Source organism: Papilio xuthus, unplaced genomic scaffold, assembly GCF_000836235.2.
Source record: "Papilio xuthus unplaced genomic scaffold, Pxut_1.1 DF827542.1, whole genome shotgun sequence".
NCBI lineage: Eukaryota > Metazoa > Arthropoda > Insecta > Lepidoptera > Papilionidae > Papilio > Papilio xuthus.
In genome coordinates, this window is record NW_013531107.1 from 5,991,965 (window position 1) to 6,017,341 (window position 25,377).

A 25,377-nucleotide genomic window follows, 5' to 3' on the forward strand; every position below is an offset into this window, starting at 1 on the left:
TCGGCGGCGGCGCGGCGCTGCCTGTCGGGGGCGGCGGCGTAGGGCGCGGGGGCGGAGGCGGCGGCCGCGAGTCGCTCCGCCTCGAGGCGCCGCCGCAGCCGCTTGATGAGACGCAGCCGCTCCAGCGAGTTCGAGGCGAACGGCGCGGCGCCCATCTTGAGCGACTGCGAGATCAGCGAGGCGAGCTGCTCCCACACACACACACACACACAAATATTCATGAAAATTGTGATACGAGGAGATCGTATTGCGACATACTCGATAGAAGAAAGTGTCTGACCGCGCAGTGCACGGCGAGCTGGCGCGCCAGCAGCGCCACGTTGGCGTCGGAGACGGCGTGCGCGTCCATGTGCGCGAGGAACTCGTTGCGCAGCCGCTCGTCCTTCGTCTTGACGAAGACGCGGTTCATGCCGTGCTCCATGGGCTCCACCAGCACTATGCAGAAGTTCAGCTGCCCCTGCGCACACCACACACAAACGTTTGAAATGCACGCTGGGTGGATGGCGGGGCGGGGCGGGGCGGGGCGGGGCGAAGGGCGGGCCTGACCTTGATGGTGAGTATGTTGAAGTCTGCGCCGGAGTGGTTGTACACGATGGAGACGTAGTCGTTGCCGATATACTTGCGCTTCTCGTTGCAGGAGGGGTCCTTGGCGCACGAGGGCATCGCCGTCGCCACGTGGAACAGCACCTGCGACCGCAAACAATGTACTCGGTGGGGAGGTGGGGCGCGGGCGGTGGGGCGAGGTGCACGACAGACCTGCATGATGTCGTCGTGCCAGACGTAGGCGTAGCGTCCGTCCTTGCCGCCCTTCTCCAGGTTGAGGAAGAGCGTGGGCTCGTCGCAGCCCTCGAGCGGCACCAGCGTGCCCAGCTGCCGCAGGAACTCCGCGTACCTGCAGCACACGCGCACCTTACTCTGCCGCTCGCGCCGAGCCCCCGCCCCGGCCCCACTCACCTCACGCTGCCGTACTCGTTCCTGAGGATGGCCACCTCGTTGTCCTGCTGTCCGGGGCCCACGTACAACACACCGATCTGCAATAACACCTACGTTGTTACAAGAAATTCACATCACCTCAATATTATATATGGGTACAGTTTTAATTTGACGGAGGGACAAATAGTAAAAATGTGAAATGAGAAAGGGAAGGATCCGTAAAACTGACTTTGTATGTCTCCAGCGGCGGCACCAGGTCGAGGTTCTTGATGGTGCGCTCGTGCTGCACGCCCGACACCTTGAGCGGCCGCTCCGTCAGCGGGTTGAGCGCGGCCGCCGCCTCGCCTGCAACACGCACGCACTCGCTGCATCATACCGCACGCACCGCACGCATCGCACGCATCGCACGCACCGCACTCACTCACTCACTCACCCGGCACGGGCGGCGAGATGGGGTGCGTGCTCATATTGTGGTAGAGCTGCAGGAACACGAAGGAGGGCGCCACGCCGCCGCTGGTGGTGCGCTGCCAGCCCGCCTCCCTGCGCACACGCACACGCACGCACGTTCCCATTTCACTGCTTAACAGAATTCCATTATATTGACATATTTCAAGAGTAACGGAAATCTGCGTCATTCGGGTTTACAACACCCGCATAAGCTTTATTCTTAATATTTTTTGTCGGTGACTTGTGGAAGAAGAGGCAAGAGGGAAGAGGGAAGAGGGATACGAGTGTCGGAGAGCGGACCGGTGGCGGCGCGTGGGGCTCATGACGGAGATGGTGTTGGAGCGCTTGGAGCGCGACAGCGGCGGCAGCTCGTCCCGCTCGAGGGCGCCGGACGCGTAGGCGGCGAGCGCGGCGGCGCGCGGCGCGGCGCCCGGCCCCTGCTGTCTGCGGCCCCGCCCCTCCGGCACCGTGCCGTCGCTCGCCGTCTGCAACACGCACACACTCACACACTCACTCTCGTGTCACGTCACGTCACCTCACCTCACGTCACGTCACACGACGAGACCTCCCTCACGCTCACCTTCTGCAGCTGGTGGTGCGCGCCGACGTCGCCGCCGTTGCCGACCTCCGTGCCTGCGCACATCACAAGAGTTATGCATTTCCGAAAGACGACAATATCGGCGACACGAGCGCCACACCCACCAGGGTCCGAGTTCAAGGTCATCAGGTGCGGGTACGCGGCGTGCACGTGCGCTTTAGCGTTGCCGTGCGCTTGCGCGTCGGCGTCGACGTGCGCGAGCGCGCGCTGCGGCTGCTGCACGTGCTGCGAGGGCTGAGCGTGCTGCGGCGGCTGTGCGAGGGGCGAGGTGCCGGAGATCTCCTCCGGTATGGCCTCGCACGACACGCGCATGTCGCTCTTTTTCGCCGCTTTCTTGGTCGCGTGTAAAGTCATCGCGGCAGTTCTGACAAACAACAAAAACATAAATGCGTATGTTAGACACACAATTTAAGGTATTTATAATATGAAAATGATGTGCGGTGATGTCGGGGGTGGGGGTGGGGGGGGGGCGTGTAGTTACGCGGGCTCGCAGCGCGGCAGCACGATCATGTGGTTGGCGTCGTCGGCATCGGCGTCGGGGCCGAGGTCGTCCTCGTCGCGCGCGCTCAGCTTCCAGGAGGAGGACATTTCGGGCGAGGAGTTGGAGCGCCGCACCGGGTGACGCGACTTGCTCTAAAAAATAATAAAGAAAAAATGTGTTTATTTTTTTTAACGAATTGTAAAATAACAATCGGCCTCCGTGTCGACGGAGCGAACGTTACCTCCGGCAGGACCAGCAGCAGGTCGTCGTCGTCCGTGGTGCTGGAGGAGCTCTGGCGCTGCGGCGAGCCGGGGATGTTGATGGGCTGCGTGCTCATGCTGCGCACACAAACACAGCTTGCATCACAATTATTAAAAGATCAGGAGGTTGAGAGATGCACAGGAGTAGCGTGGGGTGCGTACCGCGCGGGCTGGGGGCCGAGCGGGGCGGCGGGCGGGGCGGCGAGCGGGGCGGCGAGCGGGGCGCGCCTCTCTCCCGCCACCACAGAGTCCGAGCTGCCGGTAAACACGCACGCATTGCACTTCACATGCTTAAACTATTGTAATCGTATAAATGTATACAGTATTGTAATCGTTGCGACGAACTATTTATTTAACAATATGACAGATTGTAGTAAGCTAATGAGGACAGACCTGGACTTGTGCAGGTCCGCGGCGGCGGGGGCGGGGGCGGGGCGCGGCTCCCCGCGCGCTCGTGTCTCCGCCCCGACCTGCGCACGCGCACACCACCACGTTAACTATGACTCTCATTTGTACATGCAATTTTTGAACAGAAATAAATATTTGTCAGTTTTTATATTGCAAGTTAAATGTTGAAGTCGAGAGATGTACCGCACTACTATATTAAATATGCACAAAGAGAGTGACCGTGGGGGCGTGGGTGTTGTTGGTGTGCGGGGCGTGGTCGAGCAGGTCGTCGAGCGGGCCGGCGGCGGCGGGCGGCGTCAGCAGTGCCAGCACGTCCTGCAGCGGCCACTCCTGCAGCTGCGACCAGCTCATCTGCGGGCACGCGCACACACGCACACGTCAGCTCGTTGCAACTCGCTAGGTGTGAGACAAGGGAACGTTGTAGAGGTACCTGGTTCTGCAGACGCAGCAGCCAGGATACGTCGCCGGTGGGGGAGCGCACGTGCAGCTCGGCCCAGCCGCCGCACCAGCACGGGCACGCGCCCGCCGCCGCCAGCTCGCCCGCGCGCGACGCCCACTCCCCCGTCTCGCGCTCCTGCGACAAGCGCCATCGTCACCTCCCGTACTCACCCTCACCATCCCCCTCCCCCTCACCCTCCTTCACACGAACTACTAACCATTTCCTTTGATGACTTTTCGAATCGCTGCGAAAACTGATTCAGTGCCTCCAAGATAGAATCGTTCGATTTGTTGTTTTCCGCAGAGTTTTGTCTGAAATTCATTCACACGAATAAATTTGAAACCGATAAGTTAAATACTAACTCGAGACTAAAAAAATTATAAAATGTACAAAAAAAGTGATGCAGAAATAAAAAGGTTTACTTTTAGAAGAAGCGCACATTTAAATGTGAACAAACTGCATGAGAAAATGTGTGAGCGCGGAAGCTAGACGTTACCTGATCGCGCGCCACATCACAACGTGTCAAATGTAGTCGTCGCTGGTTCTGCCGAAACTTTCGTACAAAATAATCGTTATCTTAATACAATATTATCAGAGAGAGAAAGAGACGACAACTTCTTGTATGTACCAATGCTTCGGTAGAGGAAAAATAATTAGCAATGGTACCGAAGCTTTACTCGCTATAGCCGCGGTGTGAGGGCGTGGCGGGGGCGTGTGGAGGATATGAAGGGGCGTGTGAAGACTTGGGGGGCGGACCTGGAGGCGGGCGCGGTGGGCGGCTGCAGCGCTTCCGAGATGGAGAGCGAGGAGCAGGAGGTCTCGGTGGAGCGGCTGTGCTGCAGCGAGTGCTTGCTGTAGCTGTGCCGCATCACACCGCCGCATCACATCGCCGCATCACACCGCCGCATCACACCGCCGCATCACAACACAATGTCACAACTTGTCTCACCGTTATCCTAACATATTCAATATGGCGCGTCTTCTCCGAGCGGAATTCGTTGCTGATTGAATATTTATTCAAATGAACGAGATTATTGTTGGCCGAAAAGTTAATTCGACTCGAAGGACCTAAATACCTTCGACCGTCGTATCAGTTCTCCGAATTCTTCAATTTGCCAAATATTTACTTCACCCGACCGACATCTCGTCTGATCGTACACACAGGGAGCGAGAGAGCGAGAGAGCGCGGAGCATGCCTTAAACATTTTGAATCCGATGGGTAAAAGCCAATGTCAAAATAAGCTCTCAAATGCAGCCGAGGTCGACTGCATCATGCATACTATTTTACGTTTTTGTAGGATAAATATGTTTTAGTAAGCCGATTAACTTTTAAAGTAGTGCATTGACCGTGGATTCCTGACACGAACATTTTGGAGTCGGAATCCCAGGCACGGTAAGAAAGCATCAGCATAATGTTGTCTCACCGCTTGACTTCGGGCGGGTGTGGGTGTGGGTTGTTGTGCACGTTGAGGTGGTTGCCGGAGGAGGGCTGGCTGAGGTCACTGTTGTCGCTCGCCTGCACCTGCAGCAAGCACAGAACGGATACGGATACTCTGACTACATGTACCTGCACAACACAACACACACTGTAACAGAGCGGGGGCGTACCTGCAGCGTGTGGGGCGTGTGGGGCGTGTCTGCGGGGGCCGGGGGCGGGGCCGGGGGCGGAGCGGGCGCGCTCTCCGCCTGGTGGCGACACAGCAGCGCGCACCTGCACACGCAACATCACGTTATGCACATCTTACGTTTCTCTCCTACATACATAAATCGGAATACTTAATACTAACATTGCTTTTTTGAATTAAATCGGATAGGTCACAACGACTACCATGAAAGACGAATATAATAAAAACTATAATAAAAAGTTGTAAGGAGGACCTCTCGCAGAGTCCCTGCTTGATGGAGTTCTGCAAGCAGCCGGAGGTGGTGATGGTGACGAGCTTGTGGCCCACGAGCCACGTAGTCGACTGCCCGCCGTTGAACAGGAACTCGGCCATGTCGCTCCTTGCACACAGACACATCGGGTTAGAGCGGGCGCGGAGGTGGGGGTGGGGGTGCAGGTGGTGGGGCGGGGGGGCGGTGCGCACCTCTGCGGCTTGACGGCGCAGGGGGTGAAGGTGTAGCGCGCCAGCAGGTCGATGCAGGTCTCGGTGAGCTCGACGTGGAAGGCGGCGGGCGCGGCGGGGGCGGCGGGCACGGCGGGGGCGCGCGAGCCCGCCAGCGGCGCACGCGACACCGCCTTCGAACCCTGCACAAGAGCCGCGCTGGACTACACTTCACCCTTGACCCTCGCAACACTCCATATATCCTCAATGACATGGCTTATTTGAAGTTCATTCAAACGTTTAGTACTGTATGATGTATACTGATTTTGGATCAGCTACAAACACTCGGAATGATGCAATAATGATTCGCGACTGCGACTAACCAGACTGGAGCTACGTTGACGGTTAGAGGAATCCTCGTTGGCTGACGTCTGCTGGAAGTTGTTGGTCTTGTAATGCAGCTGCTCCTCGCACGGCAATATTATGTAGTTGTGCAGGCCCTGCGCGGACGTAAAGAGCGTTTCGTGAAATACATAGAAATGGGTCCGGCGGAAGCGAGGGGTGACGGCGAACTGCGGACTCACGTGAATGATGAACCTGACGAAGTTCCTGCGGTAGGAGAGGCGGCACTTGAGGAACCAGGCGGCGATGACGTGGTGCGCCAGCGACACCACGTAGCGGTTGTAGCGCGAGGGGTTGGTGTACGGCAGCAGGATGGCGAACACCGACATGTACTGGTCCTCCACGAAGGACGCGAACACGCGCGGCAGCCGGGTCAGCGCTGCGGACACGCACACCGCACTCAGGTAATGCTTGCTGGCTGCCGAGGGCGGGGCGGAGGGCGGGGCACTCACTGGAGAGGAACTCGAGCATGGGGCTGGCGATGGCCTGCGTGTCGGAGATCTTGGAGAGGTCGAGCAGCACCTCGGGCAGCATCTTGCCCATCGTCTCGCGCGTCTCCAGCGTGAAGATGGTCAGCGCGTTGATGTAGGGCTGCGCCTGTCGGAGCACTGCGCGCGCACCACGTTATCATACACGGGTAAAACAACAATTCAAAGAGATGAAAGTGCGATACGAATCGAACAGCAAGGAAGTCTCACCCATCCCGTATCTGAGCAGGCAGCGGATGATCCTCTGTTGCGTGTGTGGCTCCAGGAAGCTGTGGTAGGAGGCGAGCGCGGCCAGCGCGGGCAGCGCCGTCGCGTGCAGCTCCGACTGCGACAGCTTCTGCCCGCCGCCCGCGCGCACGCCCTCCGCGAACGCCGGGCTGCGCTCCGACACCTGCGACACGCCCTCGCCGGTGGTCAGCACTGCGCCCACTGCGCGCGGCACCAGCACCAGCACGAGCACGCACTCACACTCACCATGGCGCACAGCGTGGAGGCGAGCAAGTCGAGGTCGTGCGCGCGCCGGCCGACGAGCAGCGCGCGCGCCTGCAGAAGGCCGGGCAGCGCGCGCAGCACGTGCGCCAGCACCGCCCACTCGCTCTCCTTGCTCAGCGCCGTCGTCAGCGCGCGCGCCGTGCGCCCCGCCGGGAACACGCACGCGCCCTGCACCATACATAACGCATCGAGACGCAGCGACAAAGCGAAGAGATGGCGGAGGGGTACATACCGCCGGCAGGTCCTTGGGCTGCAGCGGCTGCGGCTGCTGGCCGCGCACGGCGGGCGGCTCCGCCAGCAGGAAGGGCGAGCAGAGCGGCTGCAGGCGGAGCGCGCCCGGGCCCGCCGCCGCCGCGCCCCACACCACCGCGCCGCTCGCCTCGTAGCAGAACCCCACGCAGTTGAACGCGTTCACGCGCAGACCGAACAGCATGTCGAAGATCTGTGAAATTTACAAATTTACATTGAAAAACACATTGCGCATTATAAATTTATAAGTGGTGCAGTGCGTGTGTGCAGGCGGGCACGGTGGGCGTCTGCACGGTGGGTGACCTTGAGTCTGATGTCGGGATGGTGCACGAAGAGCGCCGGGCGGCGGTAGTGATGATCCAGGTGGTCGAGCAGCACGAGCAGCGCGCGCGTGGCCAGCGCGCCGGGGCTGCGCAACGCCTGCTCCTGCAGCACCTCCAGCAGCCCGCCCGCCGCCAGCCGCAGGTCGCTGGTGTCCGCCTCCGCGGGGATCGGCACGTCCGTCACGTACATCTCGAACGGTCGATTCAGTATCTGCGAACGTACTCCTCGTCAAAATACTACAATCTCCCTCCACAAGTAGCGGGAGCGTCGTGCAAGCGGGAAGCACCTTTTCCAGCAGATCGATGAGGTCGGTGCAGGCGTCGGGGGCGCACATGCGAGCGAGCTCGGGCAGGGCGCGCGCGGCGGCCGCCCGCAGTGCGGCCTCGGCGTCGAGGGCGCAGGCGGCGGCCAGCGCGGTGCCGACGCGCTCGGCCAGCTCCTCGCCGTGTCCGCAGCGGTGGCGGCGGATGTAGGCGAGCAGCGCGGCCAGCGTGTGCAGGCGCACGGGCAGGCGCGGCTCGCAGCGCAGGTAGCGGTCCGCGAGCGCGAGCGCCGCGCCGGCCGCCTCGCCCGTCAGCTGCGCCGCGCGCGCCGTCACCACCTTCATGGCGGAGGCCTCGGGCCGGTCGTGCGCGCAGTGGTCCAGCAGGTCGAGCAGGTCACCGGGCGGGCCGCGGTACTGCCCCGCCTCCTGCAGCGCCTCCAGCGACGAGATCAGCGCGTGCACCCGGGAATGGATCAGCTCGTTGGGCGGATCCATGACCTCTACGCAAAACGGTCACAGTGAGAGTAGTGGTGGGAGGGGCGGGGTGGTGGTGGGGGGGATACGTACTGTCGTGGTGCAGGAGGCGGCGCACGGCCTGCAGCAGCACGTGGGCGGCGGGTTCGTGCAGCTCGTGCGGCACGCGCGCCACCAGACTCTGCAGCGCCACCACCACCTCGTACACCACCACGGCCGCCGCCTGCGCGCCGCTCAGCGCCTGCAAACGACGACAACATACCATCATTTCATTAAATATTAAATTATTTGATGCCAATCACTTTACTCAGTTTGTAAATGACTCACTTTGAGGAAGGCTGGCAGCACGGCGAGGAAGGAGACCTTGATGTTGTGAACCTTCTTGGGTCCCCAGAGCGCCATGTTGATGTAGAAGACGGCGCCGCGCACGAGGCCCGCGTCCACCGCGCACCCGTCGCCGCCCTCGCCGCTGCTGCGCAGGATGTGCACCAGCTCCTGCAGCGCCGCGTGCCCGATGTCCGCGCCCACCACGCATCGCATCAGCTGCGCACCGGGACACGGGCATTACAAGGCGTGCTGCGTGTGGGGTGTAGGGTGAGGGCGGCGCGAGGTTACCTTCCAGCTGGTCTGGCAGTACTGGTCGAGGTTGACGGTGCGGCAGAGCGCGGCGACGAAGGCGGGCAGGGCGGAGCGCGGCAGCAGCGAGTACGAGAGCACGGCCTCCAGCAGCGAGAGGCAGGCGTGCACCACGCCGCCCTCCGCCGGGTACACGCACAGGTAGCACGCGTGGCTGCTCACACATGTTACAACTCAATGTTACTTCTTCATGCAACCATACATAACTATTTTGCTCCCAATAAATATAATATGAGCAATTGGTAGAGAACATACTTGACGATGCCATGTACGATATCTTCATCTAAGTAGGTGGCGTTGAACTTGACGACGTTGATGATGAGCTGCAGGAACTCTATGATCTGCGCCGGCTGCTGCAGCTGCGCCAACCACTCCAACAGGAATGCTCCAATCTGGAATATGAAAAACGATTAAATAGAAACTTAGCCTATGTTTCTTGAGTCAGAACAGGTGTGTTATACATATTATAATGTCTATTATTTGTCTGTGATTTTTTTACTTGAAAGATTCCTCAAGATAGTACATTTAACAATATGTTGTGTTGTACCTGTTCCTCGAAGCAGTTGATATTTTTTCCGCTGTTGGTGAGGGTGTGTAGCAGGCGGAAGCGCAGCGGGCCATCCTCCGGCGCGGCGGCGGCGTGCGTGACGCGCAGAAAGTGGAACAGCGTGGTGCGCATCACCAGCAGCTGCTCATCCTGTCCCTCGGCCAGGCGCCGTAGTAAGCACAGTGCTGCGTGCCGGCTTTCCACATTGCTCTCCTCCAACAGGTCTCGAGTACACGACCAAATTTTCTCAACACCACCCTACAGAAACACCAAACAATCCTGCCTTCGGAGAATTCATATTTATCATCATGACCGAGATTATCGCTCATGACAATTCCAATATTGTGTTAACCTGAGGTATAGTTTTATAAGTATTTCTCAGGTTAGCATATCTTGTATCAAGTGAGAGTGACATAAAAGTTTATTGGTATTTAATTGAGTGAAGTCCTCTTGAGCCCGGCCCCATACATTTTAAAGAATGCTAAATTTTTTGGCATATATATGACATTCCACATGTACAATAAAACCATTACTTACTTTATACATACTTTATGCACTAATAGCAATGAAATAAATAAGTATGAATGGATTTTGTGAAAGAGAACATGCGTAAGAAAGAAGTAAAATCAACTAATGAAAGCTTAAGGACTTAAGAGATAGTAGTACAACCTGTAGGGACAAGGACAGGTTGATAATGATACTTGTTTATATTTTGATAGTGTTATAATATTTATTATATATGTGTTAAAGAAGTTCCATGTTCTCATTAATTATTTTTTTATTAACAGGGGTATGGTCATCATGAATATTTTTACAATATAGAAAGAAAACATAATGTACAGTGATAAGAAATGCACTAGACATTTAACACGAAATACTTGGTAGCATTGCATCAGCAAGATGTGGGTATGTGTGAGAGTTACTCAGATGTGTTACCTCCTGTATCCGTATCTGCAGGGCCTTCTCGCCGACCTCCCGGATGGCGCGCAGCCGGCGGGCCAGCGGCGTCTCGGGGGATAGCTCTCGCTCCAGCTCGGGCCCCACCAACAGCTCGTTGCGCGCTGCTACCGGCGCTGTTTGCCAAACGCTACTCTTTAGCTCAATCTGCTAAACCCACGACTTATTGCGTTCCAAATGCATGCTAGCAATGGGTGATACGTACCCGTACCTCCCTTTTTAAAAAACACTTTCAATTTGTCTTGAAAAGACTTAGTGTCCCTGTCTCTGGAGCTCATAATGGGACGCCGCTGACGCTCGCCACTTTCTTATTTACACTACAGCTTACGGCTAAGATTAGCGATTACCTATGTGTGTGAAATTGGAAATAAAAACACATATTTGTTAAAAATATTCTCACTACCGCTTTGCTATTCACCATTTGACAGCTTGATAGCCCTCTCTCGCCCTCCGTACAGCTGACAGATAGGTTCGATACGATGGAAAAAATTCTACCTTAATGGTCAACTCTTTGCTAGCAACTAGCAACACTGACCATTGCAGAACTGTAGACAAAGAAGGAAACCAAAGGCAACAAAAAAATACAGAAAGTATTACTTTTTAGGTTTTTATATGCTCTTTGGTCAGTTGTATTAGAAAAAAATAAAAAACTTACCTAGGTACATAGACAGAGACTTTGGTTTAAGAAAATAACATTACATTACAGCCACAGTACGAAAAGAACCTTATATTCATATAGTAAAAGTGTATAGATTAGATTGATAACTCACGCCTATGAAGTATCGAAATACTTTTTGTATGAATTTTAATGGTGTACTTAATTCACAGTTGTCATACTGTCGGACTGTACGCGCACAACGAACAACTATGAACAATCAAGTATCGGTCTTGTAATCGAACAAATAAGTACTATGACTTAGATATTCTATTGCTTTTTTAACTTATTACAGACATTTGGCTATCTCACACAATTAACTAAAAAAAACTTTAAAATATAGCTTTTTATTTGTCAAAACTCAATTTTTGGTTTAATGTTTTATTTCTTTATGTATTTTGAAGAATAATGAAGGTATAAGAAAAAACTATTTCGTCTGTAATTAAATTAAAAAACAGTAATTACGAAATATTCGATTGCAAGTTATATGTTAATAACCATCGAAAATCGAAAATTTTCATAACCGATTTTACTTAACCCATCTCTAATGAATTGTCAAATAGACACGCCATTGTCAACTGTCTTAACTGTCTGTTTAACAGTGGTAGAGCCCGCTTTAACATCTTCGCACAAATTCGCCGGCTCGCCCGGTGAAATACCACGACCACACAGAAGACAGGCGTGAAGTGGAAGCAATTCCGCGTTTCGTATGATGAGTGTGCGTCCCGGAGGCCTAATTTAGTCCTCTTTCCCTTCCCACCCTTTTTCTCAAAGGATAGGAAGTGGAAGTGGACTTTCCGAATGAGAGGATGCATGGAAGGGGAAAATATTTTCTCTCTGTGCATCCTCTCCTCCGTCGATTAAAGGTAGGCAACGCATATGCAATTGCGTATGTCTATGGGCAACGGTCACTTCGCTATTTCAGCGATTTCAGGTGGCCGCTCGCTCGTTTGCCACCTTATAATATTAAAAAAAACTGTCCTAAATAGACACGTTATACGAAGTAGTTACATGCTCTTTGTCGGTGTGTTATGTAGCTATATATAAAGACAAAGGATCTTATTTTTTGAGATGCCTGAAATTATTTGCTTTGTTATCATTATATGCTTGGGATAATATTTACTATAGTATTTTTAGATGTAGTGGAGCGTAAAGGGACGTGAAGAGAGGGCATTCCGAATATTTGTTTAAACACGTTTTTATGCTTTTGAAAGTGTATTTTATTTTAATTATTACATAGCAAAAGTTACAGTAGTTAATAAAAACTTGAAAGTAATATATTGTTAGGTTAAAAACTGTCTCTCAAATTTGCTAACCAAGGTGGTTAGCAAACTGACGCGCATCCACAGAGTAACTGACCCCCCCGCCGAGTCGTTAGGCGTTGCGTCGTACCGTTGAAAAGAATCAAATCATCCCCGACCAATGGCAAGAGCATACCAATGATGCCACCTCTTTTGTAGATAAAATCGTACCGTTCTGCCACCCGTACGGTGTTACCATCTAATAATATTTTAATCGATGGTCTTGATTCTTTTGTGTCGCAGTAGATGGAGCGCTAACTTATTTTTTTACGTTTTGTTTGGAGCTTGAACTCATATTATTGTCTTTGTTTCTTCAAAATGAATATGAGGGATGGCAATATGTCAATATACATGTTTCAGCAGTGAAAATTCTCAGTTAATTGCTATTCTATTCAAATCAAGCAGGCATTTTATATTTTACGATATATTAGTAAGTCACGTTTTACCTATATTGTTGTAAGTAATTTATTGTTGCTTAATTAGTTATAATTATTTCTATAGGGCTTGTGTAATGTCTTCTCTATAACTACGTAATACATTTGAAATTGTATATTCTGACGTATGTTTATGTTGTTATATGTACGTGTTCAATAAAAAAAAAACTACAGACGATTTGTTAATCTCCTTCTGTTTGAAGTTGGCTAAAAAAACATAATACTCACATAGGGAACCTCCTAGGAGGTAGGCGGTTTGAAAGGACCACTACTCTTAGGTACTTGCAATATAATAATTTGTGACCTACGTTAAAAAGATAGACTAGGGTAAAGTAAATTTTTTGTGCAGGCTATCCAAGAACTGCATACATATCCTATATGGTAGTTAAGATGGCTGTTAACAGGAGAGCCATCACACCTTCATATTTGTAGAAGATAATAAACTCCTGTAAGTGTTTCAAGGTCATAGAGAAACATACATATTTAAAGCTGTTATTATTTATAAAGTGTTTGTAGTGTATAGGTACAAGGTTACTACTAACATATAAGCAAGAAAAAATTCCACGACTAATAAATATAGTAAATTGTTACAGTTTAAATATAACAATAGTATATAAGATATACGTACACATATAACATGAAGATATATATATATATAGTGATAATTATATTTGCCCCAACAATAGTTTGTCACCGGCCTAGTCAAGGGTATGCACTAATATGTACTATATTATAATACATTTATCTAATAAAACTTCTGACAATCGAGAGGATATATTAAATATATACGAGTATCATTAATGTACAAGTGATTGCATTCGTCTATTAGGCGATTCGTATTTAATCCCAAAGTTTAAATTATGAAAGTCCAGTCCATTAATGAAAAATATTAATCTTGTAGGTATAGATTGTGAAGTTTATGTGGTAATAAATAAAGGTGGAGAGTGGCAAGTGGTGGCTCAGATCCAGTGTGTGGTGGCGCTGGCAGGACGCCAGGCTGCTTCTGTTAGTCGTCTTTCAACACCTGTGCGATGATATTTGCTCAGGCGTATTTTCCATGTGTAGGCAAATATAGAAACGAAAATGTTGGTAGGAATACATAACGCATTTCGGCTATCCAATGTGATATAAGCTATACTTAATAGTGTAACTTTCTAAACTGTTAATATTTCTTTTAATAATTCATATTTAATTACATAAAAAACACAATACACGAGTTAAACTATTCTTTGGCCCCTGAGCCTCTCTCAGGGGCCAAAGGCTCTCTAAAGCTAGTTTGGGGCCAGTAGACCGACACAATAGTGTCGGGTTTTCTTCCTAATAGTAATATGCATCGTCATAAAATGCATCCTGATATCCCTTTAGAAGAAATTTACATTTACGTGCCACAAAACTTTAGCGCCTAAATGTAACCTTACGTTGAGAGGTTGCAAGTGGTAGAGCGGGGAGAGCGGGGGAGGGAGGGACGGCGACCCTCGTCCTGTCGCAGGTGAGTAAGGCCGCGGCCGCTACCTTCGTCAAACAGCCGGAATTAAACGGTTTTATACGGCCTATACGTTACAGCGGAAATGAAACAACCGGCACGCCGGCGCGCACAGGCGAGCACACACACACACACAAATCTTACTAATATCAGTAATGTTATAAATTTTATATCTCCGGTAGTTTTAGTTGTATTTTTTGTGATTTAAAGAATGTTTTGCTTATAAGTAGGAAGAAAAAAGTATACTACACCTAAAAGTGGTAGAACAAGATAATACACGATTGCAGGAAAATAAATAGAACAAAACCAGTCTACTGTCAAGTGATAATATGCATATATATGCACTCAATATACAATATGTTGAATTTTAATGAATTACAATGAATAATTAGAAAACTTATTTATATTGCGCCTAAATTACTTATTTCAAATCTTTGCATATTTATAACATGTGTTGCGATTACATTGGTAACGATAGCCAGGTACAGGTTCTATATGTCTGCTTCATATAGGTACATATTACATACTAAAAGTATTATGTAGTATTCTTACAACGAGTACATTAGTTCATTAGAGTTTAACAGCAACAAGTATTTCACTTGTGCGGTTCCGACTTGATGTATGTCCGGTGCGATGTGCAGGCTGGCTGCGGGCTCGGGGTTCGGGGCGGTTGATGGCGCGGGGCCGGCGGCGGTGCGCGGCGCGGAGCACGTGCAGGGCCTGCTGCAGATGCTCTCGGGCCTGCAACTCGCCTCCTGCCTCTTCACGGACTAGGCCCACGTCGGCAGTTAGTATTCTTATGGCTAATGATAAACACTAACCTATATATTTCACTAGACAGGATGTAAGCCGTGGTACTCTGTGTATAGATAGAATTAGCCGACAGTAAATTCAACTGGCGCTTTAAGGTTAGGACTGAGCTTTGCCTGTCATTTAGCGTATACATAGTATATACAAGTATACGCTAAATGATAGGTATAAACATATTGTGACTATCGCGAAAGCTACAAGGAGTAGTTTTTATGAAGCAACAGGTAATGGATCTCTTAGAAGATATTTTCCAAAATAACTTACCCAAGTATCTCGAAGGTGCCAAGACGAGGCAACAATTAACTATCTCCTATTCATGTGATATGTTATATGCTACACCAGCTGTTGCCCGGGACTCCGTTCACAGCAACACATTTATGTGCAAACAATTTAACAAATATCCTTAGTCGATAAGCAAGCTAAAAGTAGGAATTGAATGTATGATATATCCTACAATGAGGTTTTTGCTTGTGTTTGCAGATGGCGACAGCTTCGATTTTATCATAGTGGGAGCTGGGAGTGCCGGGGCCGTGCTAGCGAACAGGCTGACGGAGCACGGCGGGGCCAAGGTGTTGGTCGTGGACACCGGCGGCGACCCACCCGTTGAGGCAGTGGCAAGTTGATGAAATTTACATCCAAATGTATATATGATAACTTAATTAAAAGTGACGACGACATAAAAGATACCTATTTTACAGCTCCCTGGCTTATTTCAATACACGCCGCGAACAAGGATAGACAAAAACTATACGTCTGAGTACGAGAGCGGGCGGCAGCAATGCCACCGCAACCGCGTCGCCAACCTGACCAGCGGCAACGTGATGGGCGGCGGCAGTAGCATCAACTACATGATCTACGTGCGTGGCAATCGGCAAGACTACGACCACTGGGCCGAGCTCACCAACGACACCGGCTGGAGCTACAGAAGCGTGTTACCTTACTTCATAAAGTCAGAAAAACTACAGGATCCCGAAATATCGCACTCTCCGTTCGCGGTGTATCACGGCACTGATGGATACATTGGAGTGACGCGACAACATGATAACAGCACCGATAAATATTTCGAGGCCGTGAAGGAACTCGGCGAGGACGTTCTTCTCGACATCAACGGCGAGCGGCAGGTGGGGTACACGCGACAGCTGCTGACAGTGGCCGGCGGCGCGCGCCAAAGCACCGCCTGCACTTACCTCGCCGCCGCCAGGAACAGGCCGAACCTCTTCGTTTTGAAGTACACCACCGTCACTAAAATCGTTTTCGATGAATTTAACAACGCGGTCGGAGTGACTGCGCAACTATCGAACGGCACCAAAGTGACCCTCCGAGCCAGAAGGGAAGTTCTGCTCTGCGCCGGCGCCATCAACAGTCCCAAGCTATTAATGCTGTCTGGAGTTGGGCCGAAGAAACATCTACATGAAATGAGGATCCCGGTGCGCGTCGACTTGCCGGTCGGGTACAATTATCACGATCACGTTCAGGCTAGTTTGTTATTTAAAATGGAAAGATCGAACGCATCTCAGGCAGCGCCGCCCCTCACCGAGTTCCCGCTGACCACCTTCACGGGCTATGTCAGCCTGGATGCGGGGCCACCCCGGCCGGACTACCAGGTCATCAACTTCATCGTGCCCAACGATTCGACGGCAACGCTTCAGCTGTGCGCTTTTAACTTCTGGTTCGATTACGACATTTGTCAAAAGATTTTCGACGCGGTCAAAGGAAGATACACGCTGTTCAGTTCCGTGAATCTGATCTACCCGAAGTCCCGCGGCAGGGTGTCGCTGCGCAGCGCCAATCCGTTCGAGGACGCTCGCATCGACACCGGCATGCTGACCGATCCGGCGGACGTCGATAGCTTGGTCCTTTACCTTCAAAACTTTTTACGTATTTTAAACACAAAGTATTTCCGTAGTGTAGACGCGGAGCTGGTCGATTTGGCCTGTGCCAAATGTAACAATTCAGAGTTTGCAAGTGCGGAGTACTGGCGGTGTTACGTGCTGTGTTTGATGAACACGTACTTCCACTACGTGGGCACGTGCGCGATGGGCTCGGTGACGGACTCTCGGCTGCGTGTGCGCGGCGTGCGGCGGCTGCGCGTTGTGGACGCCAGCGTCATGCCCACCACAGTGGGCGGCAACATCAACGCGCCCGTCATCATGATCGCAGAGAAGGCGGCTGACATCATCAAACGGGCACATTTCGGTTGATGATCTCAAGAACATTGATTTAACTTTTGCGTTGTAACGATTACTGATAACAGATAACATGAATCTAATAAAGATTTTTTGTGCACTTACAACTTGCATGTTTGTATTTTTGCGAATGTGTAGATGGATGTATGGATGTTTGTTTGAAGGCATCTCCGGAACGGCTTAACGGATCTTGCAAAAAATTTAAAAGTTTGGTATAGTCTGGAAGAATGCACACGCTACTTATTATTTTTTTAATTCCACGGGGACGGAGTCGCGGGGGACAGCCAGTTAAGTTATAAAGATGTAAAAAGATTTTTACGCTCCAAAAATCGTGTTTCTCTCAATATAACTCCGATTTTTTCCTACGGCACCGTTACTAGAGATGTGGTTCGCACTGCTGAAACATTCACAAACAATGAAGCAATCGAGGTCAATAATTCTTATCAGTACCCGTACCAGTACAAAAATAATGAAGTAAGTAACGCGGCTGTATTGAAAATAAAAAATAATAAAAACAAAAAAAAAATTGTAAGATGTTCGTTTTAATTGAAATAAATAAAAAAGACAGTTACACTATTTGTCAAGACGACGTAATTCAGCCCAAACTGGATGAGGTTGTGTCGCTTTATTGCGAAGTTCCTGGGGCCTTCCAGCTCCGTGATCAGTTCCACACAATGTTAATGTCATTCATCATTATATTGCATTATCACACGATTTACACATGTATGCAAATATTTGGCTCAATTTAACTACGAAAGTAAGAAAAATTCTAAGCAGTAAAATGCGAATGTTATATTATAGTAAATGAAGTGGCTTGGTATTTTTTGTTATTCAAATCGCAGATCGAGTTATCTTGTAAGTTTTATGTCTTAGTCCTTGTTTACAACTAGTTGGTGGTGTTAATGTGTGTGTGTGTGTGTGTGTGTGTATTGTTCGTGTCAAATTTTTCGTCAGCTCTAGCTCTGCTGCTCGCCGCGCAATTCCCTGCCACCGGATCTTTGTAGTCTCCATTACACCTAAAATAGAGTTCAGCGCGGCAAATTCAACATTGGTAGAGTCCGCTTTAACATCTTCACACGAATTGATCGGTTTGCTTGGTGCAATACCACGACCATAACGACAGGCGTTAAGTGTAAGCAATTCCACGTTTCGTCTCATGAGTGGGGCAGCAGAGGCCTAATTTTAGTTATCTTTCCCTTCCCACCTTTTTCTTATAAGGAAAGGATGAGAAGTGGATTTTCGAGATGAGAGGATGTATGGAAAAGGAAAATATTCTCTTTCTGTTAATCCCCTCCTTCTTTGATGAAAGGCAGGCAACGCATATGCAATTGCGTGTATCTATGGGCAACGCTCGCTTCGCTAGATCAGCGATATCAGGTGACCGCTCTTTTGCCACCTTATGATATAAAAAAAATCTTGCGATGTTGCCGAGCTGAGCCGTCAAGATTTTTGATTTTCTTAATACTAGAAAGAAAAAAAACGGTCAAGTTTGATTCAGACTCTCGCCCCGAGGGTTCCGAACAAACCTGTAGGTAAAAGTTCACTTATCACTACAATCGAGTCATAGTTAAAAATATATAACTTTATAATTTTAAAAAATAATATGTGATATAACAAAATAGCTTTTTCTTTTGATTGAAATCACGGGAAATACCCTGTAGGTTTTGATTCCCTTGCGAATGTCGAAATTTTGCGTAAATTTGCGACATAAACGGTTGTATCTGATTTTGATTGGGTTGGCTTGGAAGTTTTATTTTTTCACAGCACCTAGCGACACAGACCTGAGTATTTGATATAAATAACAGCTTGATAGTTCCACGCGTTTTTGAGTAAAAGAGCCTTGACAACAATATAGACGAACAACAAAGTGATCCTATAAGGGTTCCGTTTTTTTCCTATGAGGTACGGAACCCTAAAAAGACCTTGTTCGCGATTAAAAGTGAAGCGAGCAGCGACTGGCAAGTATTTGGGGTGTTTCCACACACGAGACGAGCGTAATGCACTTGTCATAACAAAGGTTGCGCTGCAGCCGCTAGCCCGCGCCGCGCCGCCCGTCGCCCTTCGCCCGCCTGCCCCCTCTCTCAGAACTTATTAACGTTGATCGTTAATTGAATTTTGTTTAGGGCATCGACTACACTGAAGGTATATATTATTTTAAAAGCATCATTTAATTAGGAAACGTAACAAACGCGGTGCTTCTAATGATATACGAGTAATTTACCATTGAGTTAGGTGAGTAGACATTGCCGATCCTATTATAAATTACAATAAAAAATAACAATTAAATTCATCTGAATAAATATTTGTTAGACTGTGTATAAAACTAGTCATAACCATTTTTACTGCATTCATAATGAAATTTATTACCTAATATATTTATTACCTTTATACCTAATATAGGTACTATAAGTTACGTAAGCACTGTGAGGCAGAACCACGTTTCGTGACCACCACATGCATCACCACCAACCATGTTTACACCATGGCTGTGTACTTTCGCCCACCTTATTTCTTTTTGTCAATTACATGCTGCAAATTAACAACATTCATGATTATGTAGACGGTAGAACCTGGTGACTCAGTCTGCAAGGTCCCTGCTGATGTTTCTGGGACAACTGCCAATGAGAAGCGGACCAAACTTGAGTCCGATATGGATCTGGGTCCAGTACCGTATAAATAATAGAAGAAGTCAACCTTTGACAATAAGGCTATAGATTAGCTATTGAGAAAATTGTGTAATTACCATTTTTGTTCCTATTTACCCCGCAATTTAAATTTTACTGTAAGTGGAACATCGCGAAGAGCTCTGACTGTACATTTGTAATTGATGTACATATGAATATGGATGAGGTGTGGGTTATGTTGATGTTGTAACATACATTATATTATGTTTTTTTTATGTAGGTACATAAGCCGTTAAAATTGAAGTTATTGCTAATGTTTATTGTTAAGTAGATAGTGAATAATAGTGAAATAGTGTTAGCAAAAACCAATGCTAACGTAATTTCACAATAGATGAACAATCGTTTATCATGTAGAAGTTGTAAGTGTTTAGGCCAAACACAATTATTTGGTTGTAATGGTTTAATAAGCGGTAAATACAGAGTTGCAAATAGACAAATTGATCGTTGCGCGTATGCATCGGCGGTCGAAAGCGGAAGACCAAGTGACGTTTCGTGCCACCGCACGTCGGTTCGCACCGGTAGTGGTGTTGCCCGCATCTCAGGCGCGAACATCCTCGCCGGGTTGAACACCTTTGTTCAAAGAAGCAGAGTGATGGGCCCATGATTTGTTTTTAATTTGTTCCTAGTGAGAACGATGACCCCGCTGCATCTACTACACGCGGTGCACCTGCTGACCGCAGCCCACCTCGTCCGTTCTGAGCAATACGGACGCAGTACTCATGTCTATGGTCAGTAAGCTAATTTTGGATAAATTAAAGGTGTGATTTAAATCTTAAAGATATGTTTAAGGCTTAAGAATAATTGACAATTAAAACCAGATGGTGAATGCTTTGACTTCATCGTAGTCGGCGGCGGCACCGCCGGCTGCGTGTTGGCCAACAGGCTCACTGAAGACGAACGAACCACCGTGTTGGTCGTCGAAGCCGGGGGAGATCCGCCGTATGAGTCGATGGTTAGTAGCCAATAATACTATGCATGACGTGAGGTGAAGATATATTGCTACTATTTAAACTGACGTTTTTGTAGTTTCCAGGCTTGTTTCCAACGATGGCCGGAAGTCGAGTCGATAAAAACTATACGTCAGAAAAGGACGAGAGGGCACAGCAGTGCCACAGGAACCGCGTCGCCAACCTGACGAGCGGGCACATGTTGGGCGGCAGCAGCGGCCTTAACTACATGCTGTACGTGCGTGGCGCACCGCCGGACTACGAGCGCTGGGCGGCCGCCGCTGCTGACCCCGCCTGGGCCTGGCCGCAGGTCCTCCCCTACTTCATCAAAAGTGAAAGGCTCATGGACCCCGGCTTGCTGAATTCCCCATACAAAATATATCATGGGACACATGGGTACATGGGAGTCGCGCGCGAACATCGAAGGGAAATACATAAGTTTTTGGAGGCCTTTCGTGAGCTAGGACACGAAGTTCTAATGGATGTGAACGGAGATCGTCATTTAGGATTCACTAACCCGCTGTTCAACATCGCTGAGGGCGTGCGGCAGAGCGCGGCGTATTCCTTCCTAGCTCCGATTGTTCATCGCAAAAATCTATATATTCTCAAGGATACCTTAGTCACTGAAATCATATTCGATGAGAACAATAATGCTGTGGGAGTTAAAGTAAAAACTCAAGATGGAGCCATTTTATGTTTAGTGGCGAGAAAGGAAGTTATTTTGTCAGCGGGCGCCTTCAGAAGTCCTCAGTTGTTAATGCTGGCGGGGATCGGGCCCAGGGAGCACCTGGCGGATCTCAAAATACCGGTTCGAAGTAATTTGCCGGTCGGATTAAACTACCAGGATCACGTAGCGGTTTTTATGTCGATCAAAATGGATAAATCGAATGCGTCCTCCGCGCCGCCTAACAAACACTTATTTCCGTTACCCGCGTTCGTCGGCTACGTGGCTCTAGACAAGCGCCAGGCATACCCCGACTACCAGGTGGTCAACTTTGTCGTGCCTCACGATTCCGAAGTTCCATTTAACTTGTGCGCGTTCGGTTACTGGTACGATTACGACATTTGCCACAATCTTCGTAACGGCGGCAAAGGAAGGAATACGCTATTCTCGACGTTGAACATACTGCACCCAAGGTCGCGAGGCAGAGTGACGCTGCGCAGCAGGAACCCTGAGGATCCTCCTGCCATCCATACGGGGATGTTTTCTGATGAGCGCGACTTAGACGATCTTGCCAGATATTTAGAAGATCACGCCCGTATCGTGAATACGACGTACTTCAAAAGCGTCGGCGCGATGATAGTAGACTTGAAGTTGTCGATGTGCGGCGGGATGCGTGTCGGGAGCGGGCAGTACTGGCGGTGCCACGCGCGGTGCATGATGAACACGATGTACCACTACGCGGGCACGTGCGCGCTGGGCTCGGTGACGGACTCGCGGATGCGCGTACGCGGCGTGCGGCGGCTGCGCGTGGTGGACGCCAGCGTTATGCCCACGCTGCCTGGAGCCAACACGCATGCTCCCGTCCTTATGATCGCTGAAAAAGCCGCTGATTTTATAAAAGAGGAACATCGTTTATGTTACAAGAAATAAAACTTTTGTAATCCCTAATTAAACAACAAGTTAATTAAGCAACGAGCACTGTATATAACAGTAATGTATATAACAGACCTATAGCATATTGTCCCAATTATTTATGCTAGCAACAGCGCTGCTTTACGAGATTAATGATAATTTTCTAACAGATAGAGACGTTAGGACATACATACATACATTAAAATGTAAATAAAATAGAATATTCAATTTTTTATAATACGTTTCATAAAACATCTAGAAATAAATTTGAATTACTGTTCCAAAGCTCTAATCTGAAAGAGAAATAGTTTTTAGCACAAAACTGTAAGCATTGTGGGATATCAAATGTTGTTGCTATCGACAGTCCTAGCATATCTATGTATCTTTATTTGTCCATTAACTTTGATTAGAAATATATTATAAGTAGAACTGTGTCCATGAATAATCTTTTCTCATTATTATTTACTTGACGGATTTTTAAAATATTTTGCTACTCGTATAAACAAATATACAAGTAATTTATACACATTTTCTTTTAAAGCAAATGTTCGAGTGAGTTATGTATCGGGTGCACCGGTGACACAGCAGAGGGCGCTGTAAAGATTTACTGTGCAGCTCCCGCGGACCCCAGCACTTTACATTCAGCGCGGTGCCGAACGCCGCGAGCCAGGCGACGGGGCTCGGGGACCAAATTTTTGTTAATAGTATAATTAGTAGTAGTTAACAAACGAATAAACAGCCACCTTAATTCGCTAAAGTAGTGAAGTTTGTGACATCCGCATTTGCAGATGCGTTGCATTTAAACAACAAATGATGGGACGCACACAAACCTGATATTATCCCTTCCTATGCAACTTTGTATCCTCTACCAGTCCATCTCTTCCTTTTAAGAAATGAATGGGAAGGGAAAGAGGACTAAAATGAGGTCTTCGGCACACACAATCACCAGACAGAACGTGGAATTGCTTCCACTGGTCGTGGTAATTAGTCAACACTAATTACAATTCATTTACTATCTGTTTGATAACATATCATTTGCATGTAAATTGATGAAACGTGAACCCATATTATTTCGTGTGTCAAATTATACAAAGATTAGCGCACGTGTTGGCTCTCGACCATTGTGTTTGATCACATTTTAATCTTGTTGCCCATTAATAACTCTTAAACAATTCAGACAAAGAGAAGTTTTGGCAAATATAGACAAGTAAATAAGTTTATCGTTTGGTAACTTCGTTGCTACAGTCGCCATTGTTACTGTATCGCAGCTCGTCTGATCACTTTTAGGCCGTACTTTTGAAACACAAAATAAATCTAGAGTAATCATAACGCTACAAAACCTCGGAAGACACAATATCTATACTAATGATAATATTTGTTTGTAAATCATTTATTTCATAGGAAGTTTTTGAAAATCTAAATTCGCAGTTGTCTCCGAGTTAGCAAGCAATAACTGAGAAGCCACAATTTGTGTGGAATTTCAATTAAGTTGTGACTGAGAAAAGTGCAACAACGGAATTTATGAATAAATATAACATAGTATTAGGAAAGGAAATTGCTTTTCGCAAACGTATTCAAGTATTTTGTTCGTGGTATCGGTTTACATACATTTCAAAGTATTTTAATATAACCGACGATATAATATTAACCGAAAGAAATATCTTTAATACGTTTATTTCAATGCTTTAATTGTAAAGCCTTTTTTAAGGTCAAACCTTTTCTAAGTAATTCTTTTAACCGTTCGTTTGTAAAAAGCTGAAAATATTTTAATTACTAGCATACAGTTTAAATGCGTACTTGAGTGAGTCATGTACCTATACAACAAAAACGTATTTACTGGAACTTTTCGATTACGTAAATCTTGATCTTATCACGTTTTTTAACGACTGTCTGTACCTTCAGTTTAAATGGTAAATGTGTACTTTGTTTTTTAAATACAATTAAAATTCAATTTAAATACTCACTTCGCTCATTATCTTAATTAATTCGAACAAATGTACAAAATAATATCCTCGGTACGTTTAACACAACTAAACAATGTTCAATATTTTTCCTTTAGTTTTATTTAAGTGTTTCTGCAACAATAAATAAGAACCCGACGCCAAGTTTCTCAGTTGCTAAGATACTGTTTCTCAGATATAACATGAAATATGTATATTCGTAGTGATGCTGCGGCGGCGGTCGGCGGCCTACTGGACACTTTTATCATTATATTAGCTTTCTACAATATTAAAAAAAAACTTTTGTGGTACAAATGACACTTTTAATTGTCTTCGTATCAGATGTGATAAAATAATACTTGCACAATAATTATTTATTAATAATTCGTCTTCGTTTATATTTAATGTGCGAAGTGGACCATCTGTTGTGTGTTGTGTTGTGATACACGCGAGGTGTGCATTTGCGATCAATTCGCAAACAATTATCCTGCATTTTATGAAATCCCGGGCGAGCGCGCTCCGCACATAAATCACTGTCAAACAAAGTTTCAACTTTAATTTGGTATTAGGCGAGGTGTGCCCCGGTGGTGGGGGTGCGGGGGGGGAGTGCGGGGGGCTACACCGCCGCTCATCCTAATCAATTATAATCCTTCGCCAATTCTGAAAAGTCACAGCTTCATGTCATCTGTATTGAATGAATTAAACCCTGAAACGCCTTCATAATTTGTTACGGCAAATGTGCGAGTTAATTTGATTCTTTACTTGTTAGTATCCGATATTATGACATATTTCATTCACCTAGCATAGTGTTGTTTATTGTTAAAGCTCCAAAACATTAATTTATTAAGATATTTATTGATGGTTTTACAACCTTAAATTTTTGTTCAGCATTTATTTTATAGTTTTTATGTTATAA

At 48.0% G+C, this 25,377-nt stretch overlaps 3 protein-coding genes across 5 annotated transcripts in view; 2 read left to right on the forward strand and 1 right to left on the reverse strand.

Moving 5' to 3' along the window:
* The window catches only part of gig (TSC complex subunit tuberin), an 11,614-nt gene extending 660 nt beyond the window's left edge, over nt 1–10,954 (reverse strand). Inside the window, exons 1-37 of the mRNA XM_013313545.1 lie at nt 10,651–10,954; nt 10,425–10,561; nt 9,489–9,746; nt 9,197–9,333; nt 8,921–9,095; nt 8,633–8,848; nt 8,399–8,546; nt 7,853–8,331; nt 7,546–7,776; nt 7,226–7,435; nt 6,976–7,161; nt 6,712–6,892; nt 6,466–6,621; nt 6,196–6,392; nt 5,995–6,111; nt 5,654–5,814; nt 5,445–5,570; nt 5,175–5,277; nt 4,991–5,088; nt 4,323–4,424; nt 3,784–3,877; nt 3,558–3,701; nt 3,347–3,478; nt 3,113–3,189; nt 2,882–2,974; nt 2,701–2,797; nt 2,460–2,611; nt 2,083–2,342; nt 1,961–2,013; nt 1,681–1,865; nt 1,367–1,473; nt 1,163–1,278; nt 955–1,031; nt 757–892; nt 547–687; nt 281–457; nt 22–185 (exon numbers count right to left, since the gene is read on the reverse strand). Coding sequence (XP_013168999.1) covers nt 22–185; nt 281–457; nt 547–687; nt 757–892; nt 955–1,031; nt 1,163–1,278; nt 1,367–1,473; nt 1,681–1,865; nt 1,961–2,013; nt 2,083–2,342; nt 2,460–2,611; nt 2,701–2,797; nt 2,882–2,974; nt 3,113–3,189; nt 3,347–3,478; nt 3,558–3,701; nt 3,784–3,877; nt 4,323–4,424; nt 4,991–5,088; nt 5,175–5,277; nt 5,445–5,570; nt 5,654–5,814; nt 5,995–6,111; nt 6,196–6,392; nt 6,466–6,621; nt 6,712–6,892; nt 6,976–7,161; nt 7,226–7,435; nt 7,546–7,776; nt 7,853–8,331; nt 8,399–8,546; nt 8,633–8,848; nt 8,921–9,095; nt 9,197–9,333; nt 9,489–9,746; nt 10,425–10,561; nt 10,651–10,723 — 5,696 coding nt within the window. The 5' untranslated portion in view covers nt 10,724–10,954. The remainder of the gene's footprint in view (nt 1–21; nt 186–280; nt 458–546; nt 688–756; nt 893–954; nt 1,032–1,162; nt 1,279–1,366; nt 1,474–1,680; nt 1,866–1,960; nt 2,014–2,082; nt 2,343–2,459; nt 2,612–2,700; nt 2,798–2,881; nt 2,975–3,112; nt 3,190–3,346; nt 3,479–3,557; nt 3,702–3,783; nt 3,878–4,322; nt 4,425–4,990; nt 5,089–5,174; nt 5,278–5,444; nt 5,571–5,653; nt 5,815–5,994; nt 6,112–6,195; nt 6,393–6,465; nt 6,622–6,711; nt 6,893–6,975; nt 7,162–7,225; nt 7,436–7,545; nt 7,777–7,852; nt 8,332–8,398; nt 8,547–8,632; nt 8,849–8,920; nt 9,096–9,196; nt 9,334–9,488; nt 9,747–10,424; nt 10,562–10,650) is intronic.
* A 4,401-nt stretch (nt 10,955–15,355) lies between these two features.
* On the forward strand, nt 15,356–17,418 carry LOC106118800 (glucose dehydrogenase [FAD, quinone]-like). Its single transcript, XM_013313546.1, has 3 exons — nt 15,356–15,407; nt 15,609–15,742; nt 15,827–17,418. The coding sequence occupies exons 1-3, from the start codon at nt 15,356–15,358 to the stop codon at nt 17,327–17,329; spliced, it is 1,689 nt and encodes a 562-aa protein (XP_013169000.1). The 3' UTR covers nt 17,330–17,418.
* Nucleotides 17,419–18,958: 1,540 nt separating this feature from the next.
* Nucleotides 18,959–23,258, forward strand: LOC106119197 (glucose dehydrogenase [FAD, quinone]-like). Of its 3 annotated transcripts, none has more exons than XM_013314103.1 (4): nt 18,959–19,456; nt 20,625–20,726; nt 20,817–20,950; nt 21,025–23,258. In XM_013314103.1, the coding sequence occupies exons 2-4, from the start codon at nt 20,633–20,635 to the stop codon at nt 22,537–22,539; spliced, it is 1,743 nt and encodes a 580-aa protein (XP_013169557.1). In that variant the 5' UTR covers nt 18,959–19,456; nt 20,625–20,632; the 3' UTR covers nt 22,540–23,258. The 3 variants fall into 3 exon arrangements, with proteins under 3 accessions (XP_013169557.1, XP_013169558.1, XP_013169559.1); XM_013314104.1 differs by lacking the exon at nt 18,959–19,456 and adding an exon at nt 19,471–19,546; XM_013314105.1 differs by lacking the exon at nt 18,959–19,456 and having other exon boundaries at nt 20,658–20,950; nt 21,032–23,258.
* Nucleotides 23,259–25,377: the final 2,119 nt, after the last annotated feature.